Genomic DNA, 15,614 nt, shown 5'->3' on the forward strand with positions numbered 1-15,614 from the left:
AAATTGAGCGCCGGGTCTAAAGTTATAGGTTAGATTGTTATGGTTTGGGGCATAGGCTGGATAAATGAGGTTTGAACGGCTGGCCTAAATGTAGCAGTAGGTGGGAGGTGAGAGTTGGCTGTGTTTTATTTGTAAAGTTCTAGATTTTATGCAGCAGATGGGAATTTTGGAGGTAGATGGCTAGTGCGTTGAAGATGCTTGTGGGGTTGTGTGGATTTAGTAATCTAGGACTATTTAGGGGGAATGCTGTTGTGTAGTTGCTTGATATTTGACTTTTGTAGCTGGCAGTGTACGAGTATGTGATTTATGTCTTCTTGAGTATTGCAATGTGTGCATCTGTATGTCTGTTTTGTTTATAAAGTGTGTGGTTTAGGTTTGTGATGCCTGTGATAAGTCTATTAATAGCCGTGTCAATATTTTTAATGTTTGAGAATGTAGGGATTTTTCTATAGGTGATTTTATTATAGATGTGACCCATGTTGATTTGTTAGTATTGATGTTGTGATGGAAGTTGGTATGTTGTATGTTTGATTTGAAGAGTTGTTTTATTTCTGTTTTGGATGTGTGGAAGTTTATGTTTGGTGATTTATGTGTTGTTGCTAGTTTGGCCGCAGTATCAGCTATGTCGTTGCCTGTTATGTTGGAATGGCTGGGTGTCCAGGTAATTGTTATGTTTTTGTTTGCTCGTTTAAGTGAGTCTGTCTGTATGGTTATATTGTGTATGAGATCAGGACGAGATTTTGAATGTTTGTTTTGTATTTGCTTGATAGAGTTTAATGAGTCAGAAATGATAAGGAAGTTAGTTTGGGGAGGGTGGGGATTAAGTGCAGTGCAGTGAGTATGGCTGTTAATTCTGCGGTATTTATTGTGGTGTGATTTGTATAGTGTAGGTTTGTTTGTGACGGGAGGGGGGTAGGGATTGTTGAACATGTATCCCTATACCAGTAGTTTTGTTTAAGTTGATGGAAGCGTCTGTATATATATATATATATGGGTGTGGGTGGGGTAGCTGTTGTTAATGTAGTTGTTTGTGATGTTTGTTACAGTGGATTTGTTGGTGTCTTTTGGTAGCTGGTGTAGGATGTTTTCCAGGGTAGTGTCTGTGGTGGGTGGGGGTTTGTCATGAATGTAGCTTGTAATGGGAGGTGTGTGTTGTATGTCATTTAGTTGTTGTGAATGTAATAGTTTGTAGAGGTGTGTGAGGCATGGAGCTCTGGAGGGGTGTAGTTTGAATTTTTTAATTGTTGATTTCTTTCTATTGCTGTACTTATGTGTAACGAGTTTAAATAGTGGGTTGTGTTGGGCCCCAGTCCAGTAAGTGAGTGTTGTTTTGTTGATTTTATGTGTGAATGAAGTAGTGCCTGAAAGTAGAAGTAATGTGTTTAGGGAGGTACCAGTCCTCGTACCTAGGGCTAGTTTTAGTGCTTTATATTGAATAGAGTTAATTTTTTGGAGGTTGTTGGGGGGAAGCGAGTGGACGATCGGGTGGCGTAGTCCAGTTTAGGCAGTATAAGCGTTTTGTATATGTTGATGAGTGTGTGTTTGTCGGCACCCCAGTTTGTGCCGCTGATGGCTCTCATTAAGTTAAGATCTTTTTGACATGAGTTGACCAAGTTATGGATGTGGGTCGTCCATGTCATATGTTGGTCAAAAGTTACTCCTAAGAATTTTGCTTCCTTTTTTAATTCAATTTTTGGGTTATTTAAGTGCAGTTTGGGTGTATAATTTTGCATATGTTGGGTTTTGAAGAGAATGCCCACGTCTTTTTTGACATTTATGAGGAATCCCCACTGTTGGGCCCAATTTTGGATATGATTTAGCATTTTTTGACATTTTGTGGAGACTTGTTTAATAGCGGTAGAAGAAGTCCAGAAGGAAATGTCATCTTTTAGCTTTTGAAATTTCTGGCCATTTATCTGGGAAAATAGCATTGATCATGGAATTAAAAAGTTTTGGAGATAATATGCTGCGATGGGGGGTCCCATTTTCTAAGGGGTGGGGGTCCGAGGGGGTGTTGTGAGATTTTGAGGATTGTGTGTCTATTATTAAGGAAAAAGTGAATGAAATTTAGAATTCTTCCTTGAATGGCATATTTTTGGAGTTTTTGTATGAGGCCGTTGTGCCAAACCATATCAAATGCTTTACTAAAGTCAATGAAAATGGCCATAGTGTATTGTTTTTGTGCATGGGCTACTTTAATATCTTGTTCTAATGTAAAATATGGTCCAAAGTTTGCCAGTTTGGAGTAAAGCCACTCTGGTCCTCCTTGATTAGGTTTTTTGAAGAGATAAGGTGTTTGAGCCTGTTGTTAATTATACTTTCTAGAGTTTTACATAAGTGAGAGGTGAGGGAGATGGGGGCGATATGAATCAGGCTCATTGCTGGGTTTCCCTGGTTTGAGGATTGGTACCACCTTGGCTGTTTTCCATGTGTTTGGTATAGTACCTGTGGTCCAGATATGGTTAAAGAGGGTAAGTGTTAGGTTTTGCATGTTTGGTGTAAGTTTGTTGAGTAAAGTGTTTGTAATGGTATCTGGACCCGGGGCTGAGGCTGTCTGTTTGTTTTTTAATGCAGAATGGAGTTCGTGTATATTTATGATTTTATTTATGGGTGAATCTGTATGGGGTGGTTGTGGGGTGTATGGGGGATGATGTTTTATAGTGTTTTGGAAGGAGGGTGGGTAGTTGGTGGAGCTACTTACGGTCGAAAGGTTGGCAGCAAGTGCATTAGCTCAGTCTTTGTTTGTTGCTAGGTCCGGAAAGTTTGGAGAAATAGTTTTTTGGGAGATGCCCTTAATGGCCTTGAATTTATTCCACATAGTTCTGGAGTTTCGATTTGATAGCTTAAGAGTAGAACAAAATTGTTTCCAGTGGTCACGTTTTGCTGCCTGGATTAATTTCTTGGTTTTATTTCTTAGATGTTTTGCCAAATGTAATTTCGAACGGTCCCTTTTAGACTGATTTAGGGCCCTTTTTCTTGCCTTTCTGGCTTTAATGATTTCAGTGCTCCACCAGGGGACTGTTTTTTGTGCAGGGTTATACCGAAAGGTGGGGATGCATTTTTCTGTAATATCTAGTATGGCGTTAGTGAGGTTGTTGTTGAAGGTGTTAATGTCTGTGTTGAAAATGATTGTGGTGTCTATTTGTTTACAGTGTTGTGAATTTGTTCCAGTCTCCTTTTTTAATGTTGTATCTTAGTTCTGTGGGTGGTGGGGGTTGGGTTGTGGTGGGTGTGGCGAGTGTGGGAATATGTGATGTGATTGTAATTTTGATGGGGCTGCCCCAGGTGTCGTCGTGTACCTCCCATATACAAGCTTGTGTAATTTTGGGTGTGGCGAGTGTGATGTCAATTGCTGTAGGTGTCTGTAAATGGAAGAGGGGATAGCGGGTAGGTTGATTGTCGTTAAGAGAATTGAGATTTTGTGTGCTTAGCCAGTCGGCTAGGCGGGTGCCGTTTAAATCAGTGTACGGTCTTGTGCCCCACAGTGGATGGTGTGCATTAAAGTCTCCGAGGATAATAGTTTGGGGACTTATGAAATTAGCCAGGATGTCCAAATCTTGGGTGGAGATTTTGAAATTTGGTCTTCTATAAACGTTAATGATGGTAAGTCTATATTATTTAATTTAGTTGTGATTGCCAGGACTTTACTGGGCTTTACTGGAATTTGCAATATGTTGTAATTTAATTTCTCTGCAATAAAAATCCCCAGACCCCCTCCAGGGGGGGCCGGGGTAGTTAGTTGGCCGTGGTCTGTCTGTATCCTGGTAATTTGAAGGCATTTTTGGGGATAATCTTGTTTCTTGCAGAGCTATAATATCAGGTGAAATTTTGTTTTGGGCAATGAGTGCCTTGAGCTCATGCCCATGAGCTCGAAGACTGTTGCAGTTCCACTGTATAAGTGCCATGGTTACTGCAATTAGGAATAGGATTTTAATAAATGCCATGGCGTGGGGCATGAATTTGGAAGAATGGGGATTTGGTGCTTGAGTAGCTTAGAGGTTGGTTGTTTAAAAGGGGTTTTTGAGAGCGATGAGGAGACTGGCTAAGCTTTTGTGATAGAGTTTTGATTTATGTAAGAGAGTATGTAGTTTTTTAGCTGTTGGTTTTTCCATTAGTGTGGCTGCAACGATAAATTCGACAATTTTGTTTAAGGTTTGGTTTAATTTTTGTGGTGTGAGGGCTAGTGTGGGTTTGTGGGCTGGTGCTGGGTTTTTATTAGGTGCGGGGGCTTGAGTTTTATTTGTGGGTAGGGGGTTGGTGGTTTGTGTTGGGAGGTGTTTGGGGTGGGGAGGGTTAGTGGGTTTGGATGTTGGGTGCAGTTTTGGGACGTGTTTGTTTAGGTGGGGCAGTTGGGATGGGTGTGGGAGGAGAGGGTTGTTTAGGGGTGGCGGGTTTGGGGTGGGTGTGGTTTGGGTGGGTGGGTAGGGCGTGTAGGTTTGGTGGTTGGTTGGGTGGAACAGTGTTTGGTGGGTTTAGGTGATGGAGGGGGTGAGTAGAATGATGAGTTGGGGGTGGAGGAAGTGTAGGGAGAGGATGAGCTAGCTGAGAGGATGGAGTTGTATGAAAGTAGTGTGCGTGCTGGTTTTGGCAGGTCGGTGTTTTTGATGTGTTTGTTGAGCCTGAGGATGTGTTTTTGTTTGATGGGACATGTATTTTGTGTAGCGGTGTGGCCGGGTGTGTTGCAGTGAATGCAGTATTTTTGTTGGCGACATTCGTCAAGTGTGTGTGTGTCCGACCCGCATTTTGGACATAACATGGGGAGTTTACATGAGTCGGAGATGTGTGAGAATGAAAAACAATATTTGCATTGTTGTGGGTTTTTGCGTGTTGAGTGTTGGGTGTACTTTGTAAGTGAGAGCGCCAAATGTAATGTGAGTGGGGAGTGTAGTGGTGTCGAATGTGAGAAAGGTTGTTTGTGTGTTAGGGTTGTAGGTGGTGGGTTGTCTGTTGTTGATGGCTCTGAAGTTTGTGATTTTAGGTTGATTGGGAATGGTGTTTGCGATGTCAATGTAGCGTTTGATATCTGATTCTGTTTCTCTTGTGTCTATGTATATGACTCCTTGGATTGATGTCTGCCAGCGTGGGTACTGCCAACTTATCTGCTTGCCGTCTATGAGAGTGTGTTTTAAGGTGTAGTTTAGTGATTGTTGGTCAGTGAATGTGGTTTTCAAGCCTCGTCCGCAATTATTTATGTATTTGTATTGTATTTTGTGTTGTTTGAGGCAGAGGGAAAATTTATTATTTTTCCTTATCCTGACTCATGTATTATTGCTTGTCTCCTTCCTTTCTCGAACGTTAGTGGAACACTTGTATCTCCTTTTTGAAGCTCCCGTAAGCAGACGTAAAATCACTACTCACCACGAGTTGTCTCCCTCTTGGTTTTGGCGGGAAAATGGCGCCACCCCTCTTCCCACGCTTCACTCTCTCCTCCTTCGCCCTAGTGGATGGTTGGGAGAGCACCTGTGTCTCCAATACAGCACTATATCCTTTGCTTACTTAGTTATTTCCCTATAAGTTACCTTTATAAGGTTTCAGGGAGTTTGAAATTTATTCGTAATTTGACTGTTTATTCACGGTTTTACATGATTGTTCAGTTTGTTTACATTTCATGAAAACCTCTTTTTCTGTAGGTTTAGGTTATCTGCTGAAGACCCGCATTTATTGTGCCCCAGTTGCACAACAATATGTACTTCCAGCTCTCGCTGTAAATTATGTCAGCAATTAACACAAATTGAATTTAATAATTATTATTTCTCTGTACTTATCCGTGCTAAGGATAAATCCAGGCGACTTATGCAAGTCATGGCTAAACCGTCTGAGTCCCTAAAGAGCTCTCTATTATTGTCAGACCACATACTTCTATCCAGTGACCTGCCGGAGGCGTCCTCAGAAGATGGGCGTGGGATGATGTCCGCCATTACATCGAAGAAAAGGTCTTCTACATTGGACAACTCCTCAACCCATATGAAGAAGAAGAGGCCATCTTCAACGCAGAAGAAGCCTTACACCCCTAAGACTTCAACCAGCTCTACGGGGAGTTCTTTGCAGATTACAAGGACCTTTTCGGCGAAATCGTCCCGATGGAAGAGAGAGGCCTTTATGATGAGCCGCTGTTGATCATCCCAGAGATACAGCATAAAAAAAGGAAGCAGGCCTCAGCAACGGTAACGTCAGCAGCCCTATCTACACAGTCCGAGTTACCTTCTACACTGACAGCAGAGATCCATGAGGCACAGCGATCCCTGGACCATATCGCTACCATCTCAGATACGACATCTCTACAATCGTCACAGACATTCAACCCCGGGGCCTTTATGCAGCAATTCTCTCACAAGAAAGAGCCTCGCATGATGGACAGCCAGGCGCCTCTCATGCTCAAGTCATCAACCTCAGAGAGGATCCAGAGCTGCACGAAGGACCCCAAACTGATGATACATCTGAGAGGCCTACCAGAGAATCTAGCTCTAGGACTAAGAGCAGATCTACGCTACATGACGTCAGCAAACCTGCGCCAATGAACCAATGAGATCGTCATCAGATGATGAGGCTAATGAAGAACCTTCACGCTGGCTACCCACTTCACTAGAAACCTACACCACCTAGAAGGTTTAGAGAGACGTCTCGGGACTCAGACCCTCAACAAAATCTCTCACCTGCGCAAAGGTCATCTGAATTATCTTCAAGGGCGTCAACAACACCTCGCAGATCGTCACGGTCACGGGATTCACCACTTAGGAATACATTGCCAGGAAGGCAATCCCGGCCTACAAGACGCTCACCTACACGCAGGTCGCCATACAGATCGCCTCGTAGAACTACTCGTAGTTCAACATGCTCATCCCCACATAGATCGCCACGTAGATCGCCACGTAGATCGCCATGCAGATCTCCAAGGATATTCAACGATCATATACCAGTGGACATGATACAGAGGACGATGGCGGTATCATATTTTCGGACTCAGAGATAAAATATTGGATGGCTAATGGACTGGACCTAGTGTCACCTTCGAAGGAAGAGATCTTCGCCGGCGCAAAAACTGAGGGACACATGTTGAAGTTCAAGAGGGTTACTCTTGTCCGAATTCATCACCTGCGCAGATCTTCAGACTGAATCCAGGACGGGATTCACATCGTTGAGAAATTTTAGATAGATATATCTACATCAGAAGATAATAACGGGACTCATGTCCATATAGAGATCTTCACTTGCATACAGATCTTCAGGTATTCACATTGGCGTGGTTCAGCAGCAGCCTTGCTAAGGCTATGAAGTTACAAAGTCAACATATTCCCAACGTTCAAGTCTGGGAATTCCCGCTACTTTACATGGGACCCCGCATAAAGGCTCCAGAGATTGATGTAAACTACAAAATCATCAACGACTCCCTTTGTAGAACTTACAACAAAGTTGAGCATCAACTCTACAAGGACCTGTGTGTTTCAACACAAAGAGGGTAATTTACGACACATCATTGACATCGATGAATACAGTCTACAAGTAGCAGCGCTGAGGAGGTGTAGACTTCAGCTGATCATCTGTATAAAAGGACGACTGCATTATCTCCAGGTCTGAAGTAACAGTCACAACAGCCAGGAAAACAGCCTACCTACATCAGTATTACGCGGCGAAATCTTTTCGGGCGTTTACCGTGCAACCCTCTATACACGTGGTCACTCGTATAACTCCGGAAGGCTACGGAAAGACTGAGTGTTGATAAGATATCAACGACTGCACAAGATTCTACAAGGACCTTTTTTCTGCTACACCGGTGACGTCACATCGCGGGAAGCTAAAGGGATCAAAATGCTTCATTTTGATTGGTCCATGAGAAGACAACGCCCTGTGCAGAAGTCGGACGTAGTTCACATGTCAGGGAATTGTTTACAAGTGACAACAACCTTTCAACGAGGGAGGAAGGCCTCAATTACAGTCCACTTAGGCGGGAACTTCATTGATTCGGCTGTCTTCATGGGGTTAGAGACCTTCCCTGTCAGCATTGAAGACGATTCATCAGGCGAATTGCAGCAACATACGTTTGGCGGACTTTTGGTGACGGCAGCCAGTCTACTTTATATAGACTTCACAACGATGGCAGTCACAGAGTCGGACATTGCTTCGTTTCCCTTACGGACATGGCAAGGGTTTCACGATCGTTTGATCTAGATACAAGCCATTGTATCTCAAGTACTACTCTCTCCGTTATTACTACGAAGTTGGCAGAGCCTACTCAGTCCTCAAGTCGGAACTAGAGCCTACACAGGACCTGCAGTTCCTAGCAATTCGGCTGATCACAACAGAAAACAGCATAACAGTACCAGAGGACCGTTGGCTAAAGATACAACAGATGGTATCGCAAGCTCTACTCTCTCCGTGGCCACTTCGACAGTGGCAGAGTCTGTTGGGTCTCCTCACGTCAGCACAAGATATGACCCGCAGAGGGAGATTACAACTACGCCCACTACAGGTCTTCGTAATTGCACATCTGGACGATCCGGACCCTTTCTGACTCCCGGACAGACTAAAACCATATCTACTATGGTGGACTCAGGGATCGAATGTTTGCGGAGGCACCTACTTAGCAGAGCCGGAGTGCAAAACGCATCTCTATGTGGACGCATCTCTCCAAGGATGGGGAGCACACCTCGACAACGAAGTGTCAGCTGGGAAATGGACGTTACAAGAGAAAGATCTGCATATCAACATGCTAGAAATGAAAGCAGTGATAAACACCATACTCCACTGGACCAGCATTCTATAAAATGCTCATCTAACGGTACACACTGACAACTCCACAGTGGCGTTCTACATAAGCAAACAAGGGTCAACAAGGTCGGCGAACCTTCTGAACCTGTGCTTTCATCGGTTCAGCATAACAGACAATCTGAATAGCCACATAAAGCATGCCACATTCCAGGAGCCAAGAATGTGATAGCAGACGCACTATCTCGTCCAACTCAGCCATCCCCAACAGAATGGATGCTACATCCAGAAGTCTTCAAACAGATCATACAAGAGATAGGAGCGCCACTAATAGACTTGTTTGCCACAAGATTCAACAATCAACTGGTAACATTCGTCTCTGCAATACCAGATCCACGAGCATGGGCAACAGATGCATCTCTTGGGAAGGACTAAACGCTTGTAAAACGCGTTCCCGCCACCAGCTCTAATACCGAAAGTGTTGCAGAAAATCATGCAGACGAGGAACCTGCAACTGATTTTGATCGCGCCTTATTGGCCAGCGAGAATATGGTTCCCCATTCTCATACAAGAACTAGGACCACCTCAACTGCAACTACCAGAGTGGACGAACTTGCTAGTACATCCACACACAAAGCAAGCACACGGCAACCCCGAGGTGTTCTGCCTACACACATGGACCGTATCAAGACGTGATTGCATAAGAGAGGATATTCCGCCAGGGCAGCTCAAGCGATCACGCTAGCTTTACGCAAGTCAACATGCAACTTGTACGACGACAAGTGGTGAAGCTTTGAGACCTACACTTTGAAAACAGGCTTCACAGACATGAAAGCGACACACCCTCAAGTGGCGGACTATCTTTGTCACCTAGACAAACGAAGCGGTTAAAAGGGTCAACACTCTCAACATACCTAGCGGCATTGAGCTCAGTTATCACTATGAGGACGAGTGTAAAACTGACAAGGTACCAGAGTTACTGGCCTTACTACGCTCTTTTAAACTGGAGGACCAACAACAGAGATTTAAAGCTCCGGCTTGGGACCTCAACATAGTTCTACGGCAGCTCACCAGTGACGCTTATGAACCATTAAATAGGACTTTATGCAAATAATGACATAACAAAAATAAATCAAACATTATTTATTGATATACAAGATTGGGGAATTGGTGGGGCTGATTGCCAAATGACCCTAGGGCTAAGTGGTAACACGCCGGATGTGTCCTAGGGTTACCCTTAGTACGCCGGGTGCTTACACTATTTTTGGGGGCCAAAACAGTTTCTCCTGTGGGAGAATGTTTTGAGGCCCAAATCAGCAACCAGTCCCACGTAGTACAAGTAACAATGGATGTAAATGAAATAAAAAACATGATAGGATATGATCCCTGTTGAAGGGAGGCGGGTGGGTAAGCAAAATACTAATCTGAATTCCTTCCAAGATGGCGAATACACGGGAACCGAGAACCTAAGGCATTGTGGGTAGCTTGGCAAAGTATTGTGGTAGCTTGGCAAATATGTGGTAGGATTATTTGATAACGAATGTAAATGTATTATATTGTTGCTGTACATATAACTACTTGTAATGCAAAGTAGTAATATGCATATATCAAAAGAAATCTATGTTAGAAATAAATGAGACAGAGCGCAGCGTGTGCCGCATTACCTGTCTAACTGGGGTAAGGTGGTATCAAGCCATGGTAGAGAGATGTAAACAAGTGATAGAGGCGTGCGTAATGAAGCATGGTGCAAGCAAATATATAAATGTTATATGGACTAGACTAGCAATGAGGATGGGACATGTCCTTGTTGCATAAACTCATAACAAGTTAAGTATATTTATGCAAATAATGACATAACAAAAATATATCAAACATTATTTATTGATATACAAGATTGGGGAATTGGTGGGGCTGATTGCCAAATGACCCTAGGGCTAAGTGGTAACACCGGATGTGTCCTAGGGTTACCCTTAACGCCGGTGCTTACACTATTTTGGGGCCAAAACAGTTTCTCCTGTGGGAGAATGTTTTGAGGCCCATGAGAAGAATGTGAGTATATGAGTGAATGACCCCAAAATATGACTGGGGTAGGTTACACAAAGCACATAGCTTCGTTGAGCTGCTTGTAATGTAGAATTCGAGACATCAATGTATCGGAGAAAGCAGTCTGATCTCCAACGCCCAAGAGTTTGGATGAGGTGCCCTTCTATCCGGGCAGCACTGCACGAGGAAGCAGCTCCACGACGGAAGCTATGTGTGTTGTATAAGGCACCATTGATCCCTATTCTGTGAAGCGTACATCTTAGGTATCCCAGAAATCTTGCTCTAGTAATGTGTTGCCCTTCTGCATTGATAAACAGGGGGTGTGATGGCAAAGTGCCCCTGTTGCTGCGCACCTGTATCCAATATTTTAGAGCTGTGTAAGGACAAACAGGTGTTCCTGTACTACACAACGTGATAACAACACCTTTTCGAAAGGGATCCGTTTTGGACACCTTTAACAACACTTTAGCACAAGGCACACTTTTGTCTAGTGTGACGTCTGACAAGCACATGTTGACCGCTGGATTAAAAGGAGATACACAGGTGAATTCACTACATCTCATAAATCCAAAGAAAGCAACTGTACACATGGTTTCCATCATCAGATCATTGTATGGTCCGAACACGCCTCTCCTCAATGTCACTACCATGTTCCTGAGAATGTCGTACGTTATGGGAAGCCTCTGTAACGCCGGAGAAGATTGCAATTTCTTGTATCCTTTCAGTACTGTTTGCAGTCTACTGGTGGCCCCTAGAGTTGAACGATCGAAAACACAAGACACACCCTTTGACATGTACTCATATCTGATGCCTGCTATATAGGTTTTCACTGTGGTGTACTTCAGATGGAGGGTATTGAAACAATAAGCCACAAACTGCATGAGCAATTCCTCATCTGTTTGGGGTAGTCCATTCACTGATGGTAGGAACAAGTGGAACATGATGAGAAACTGGGTAAACGCCTGAAAACCTGTTGAGTATGTGGCTCTCGTCCTTTGACTCACTGCTGCATCCCACAATGTATTTAGACTTGATGTTAGTCCCAGAGTACTTGGTTGATGGGTGGGCAGGGATGTTGTTCTTCGTCTGCATGGGGCGCCAGCTTCCTGAACCTGTCGATCTGCAACCGTGAAAGAGAGTCTGCAATACAGTTTTTAACTCCTGGGAGGTGTTGGGCAAGTATGATAAAATTGTGAGTAGCAGCACACCAGGTTAGTCACGCATAAGTTTCATTATCCTCGTACATTTGGAGCGTCCCTTATGTATGATATCCACTGTAGCTGTTGTCGCAGTGGAACAGTATACGTTGCACTTCCACTCCTGCCCCATAAAATGGCTGCTACTACTATGGGGTACAATTCAAGGAAGGACATAGATAGGCCATAAGTATGTGTCCGAGGAAGGTCGACAGGCCACGCCGCCGGAAACCACCGTGATCCATAGATACACCCAAATCCTACTGATGATGAGTCTGTGAACAGGTGTAAGTGGGCCTGACTGGTAATGTGAAGGTCAAGGAAGAATGATACTCCATTCCAATCAGACAGGAATTTTTTCCACATTGTTAAGTCTTTTTTACATTCGTTGCTAATGTGGACAAAATGGTGCAGTTCTGAAACTTTGGTGGACAGTTCAATCAAGTAGGACACAAATGATCTACCTGGTATGATCACTTTGCAGGCAAAATTGAGATGTCCTAACAGTGACAACAAGTCTCTCTTCTTACACGTCTTCTTTTCCAGGAATGATTGAATGAAATCGCCAATGCGTTTCGATCTTGTTCCGTGGTAGACGTGCTTCCATGTTCACAGTGTTTAAAATGATTCGAGGTATTCAAGTTCATGTACTGGTCCCACTGTCTTGTGATTGGCTAAGGGTTTTCGGCATTGATTGAAGACCAGAGATAGCAGTGCCACGGTCCTGTCAGCATCATAACTGGGTTTGTCGATGGTCAAAAAATCGATCCAGCAACCACAAAATGTTTTGTATGCCATATTTGTTCTTGGCAACCCACACGAGTGCCTGGGAAAGCATGTTAAATATACATCGGCTAGATCTGCATCCGAATGCTAAGCGTTGGTAGAAGTAGTATTTATTCTTCCACTTGAATCCAAAGTACCTCCAAAAGTCTGGGTGTATTGGAATTTGCTTGAAGGCATCGGATATGTCCACTTTACATAACCATGCACCCTGGCCACATTGTTTAATGGTGTCGATTGCTTTGTCTATGGTCACGTATGTGAGAGCATGATTCTTTGTCTATTAATTGGTTAATGCTGGGTTCATCTGAATTGTGAGGGCAGACAAGTCTAGTATGAGTCTTTTCTTCTTACTGTATTTACCCTCTGCAACGCCAAGAGGGCTCACTCTGTACACCGAAAGGGGTAAGTCCCAAGGACCACACACAAACTGATTTTTACCTCTTTCTCAACTGCTGCCGTTACCACGCCTGGCTGTTTCCTGGCACTTAAGTTGTTTCTGCATTCGATGTTGGTCTGTGGTACTGGCTCAATGAGTGGATGGAAACCGTATTTTAACCCATTGATGAGTGTATCCACAAACGCTTTGTCAGGGTGTCCAGATAATTCGGTCAGTAGGTGCTGTGTGTCAATGGCGAGAAGCCACCAGTCACTTCCTCTTTTCGCCGGATATTAGTTTTGGGGCAATCCAGTCGGCCGTGTCCTCCTTGCGGCAGGTAATGCATCTATGGGCGAAGATGCATGGGTCTCTTTTACAGCCCCTGTCGTTAAAGTTATTGCAGATTTCGTCGCCGTCGATAATGCTGCGTGGACGTCCGTGAGAATCATGATTCCGGTGATAGGGATGGAAGTGACTGTCCTTTTTGCTGGTCAGGAAACAAAATTCTGTTGTGTGTGTGAGACTTTGGCATATGGTACATGCTCGGGTGCGTCTACCTGATGTCACGGTAGTATAGATCCTGGTATCGATGATGCTCCAGTCAATTATGATGCCTTTGCAGACGAATGATGCTGCCCTGGTAGCAAACATGCGGTGGTATTCATAAAACAATGATCCACCGTACTGTGATGCAATATCCACAATCAATCTCTCGTACTTATCCATTTCGTCCCTGCGGTGTGGATAAGCCTCGCAAAACACTGCTTTGTATATACCAAAGGCTTTGATGAATTCGCCTAAGGTCAAGGGGCGCTTCAGTTTAATGTCCTCCTTCATGGATATCTGCTCACCGCCCTCTGCGGAGAATTCTGACATTATGTATTCTCCAGATTCAGTTGAAGCAGATAACAACTTTGCCAAGTTGAAATACTTCCTACCCTCTATAATGTCTTTCTTGTGTTCGCCCTTCACTGGATCTATGTGGGGAAGGGTATCAGAGGGTACCGGTTTGGACAACATGCATGACTCAGGTGCACTACGTTCAGCTGTGTGAATTAAAGTTTGAAGATTGTGTCCAGTGAAATGTGGAGAATTACCCTGGGTTCTCTGATCCTGTCTGGCCTCCATGTCATCCACTTTCCGTCGTAACTCTGAATTCAGCTAGAAGGTCGCTGAGGGTTGGTTCCGATGTACTGGCTTCTCTGGTGTGTCTGCTCGAATTTGGATTTGTATGAATTTCCTCTATTTCTCCTTGCTGCCTGTGTCGGCTCTGCTTTCGTGATAGTAGCAGGACGGTTGACGGCTGTTGGAAGACTGGCCGGGATTCACGGATGGCTGTTCTTTAGCATTTAGCATGTACATCTGGACTAATACTTTCTTGGGTAGATTGTCCGGTACTCGTACGCCCATGCTTGTCAGCTTACGTTTTAGGTTTTGGGATGACCAATTTTCGGGTCGGTCTCTGGCCCATCTGTCGGTATTCTCGGTAGCGATTGCACGGTTGGATCGTATGTTCCTCTGGCGAGTGCGGGGCCGACCTCGTTCCATCGTGAGAGAAGCAAAGCATAAGCAAAATACTAATCTGAATTCCTTCCAAGATGGCGAATACACGGGAACCGAGAACCTAAGGCATTGTGGGTAGCTTGGCAAAGTATTGTGGTAGCTTGGCAAATATGTGGTAGGATTATTTGATAACGAATGTAAATGTATTATATTGTTCCCCATTCTCATACAAGAACTAGGACCACCTCAACTGCAACTACCAGAGTGGACGAACTTGCTAGTACATCCACACACAAAGCAAGCACACGGCAACCCCGAGGTGTTCTGCCTACACACATGGACCGTATCAAGACGTGATTGCATAAGAGAGGATATTCCGCCAGGGCAGCTCAAGCGATCACGCTAGCTTTACGCAAGTCAACATGCAACTTGTACGACGACAAGTGGTGAAGCTTTGAGACCTACACTTTGAAAACAGGCTTCACAGACATGAAAGCGACACACCCTCAAGTGGCGGACTATCTTTGTCACCTAGACAAACGAAGCGGTTAAAAGGGTCAACACTCTCAACATACCTAGCGGCATTGAGCTCAGTTATCACTATGAGGACGAGTGTAAAACTGACAAGGTACCAGAGTTACTGGCCTTACTACGCTTTTAAACTGGAGGACCAACAACAGAGATTTAAAGCTCCGCTTGGGACCTCAACATAGTTCTCTGGCAGCTCACCAGTGACGCTTTATGAACCATTAAATAGGACTTTATGCAAATAATGACATAACAAAATAAATCAAACATTATTTATTGATATACAAGATTGGGGAATTGGTGGGGCTGATTGCCAAATGACCCTAGGGCTAAGTGGTAAACACCGGATGTGTCCTAGGGTTACCCTTAGCACCGGTGCTTACACTATTTTTGGGGCCAAAACAGTTTCTCCTGTGGGAGAATGTTTTGAGGCCCAAATCAGCAACCAGTCCCACGTGAAAGTACAAGTAACAATGGAT

The 15,614-nt window shown here is 44.1% G+C and overlaps 1 protein-coding gene across 1 annotated transcript; it reads right to left on the reverse strand.

The window, feature by feature from the left end:
• Positions 1-13,374: 13,374 nt before the first annotated feature.
• Positions 13,375-14,232, reverse strand: LOC124256711. Its single transcript, XM_046690677.1, has one exon. It carries the CDS (start codon positions 14,230-14,232, stop codon positions 13,375-13,377), a length of 858 nt encoding a protein of 285 aa, XP_046546633.1.
• Between the last annotated feature and the right edge of the window lie 1,382 nt (positions 14,233-15,614).

Source organism: Haliotis rubra, unplaced genomic scaffold (genome assembly GCF_003918875.1).
Source record: "Haliotis rubra isolate DU_JTF1 unplaced genomic scaffold, ASM391887v1 Scf636, whole genome shotgun sequence".
NCBI lineage: Eukaryota > Metazoa > Mollusca > Gastropoda > Lepetellida > Haliotidae > Haliotis > Haliotis rubra.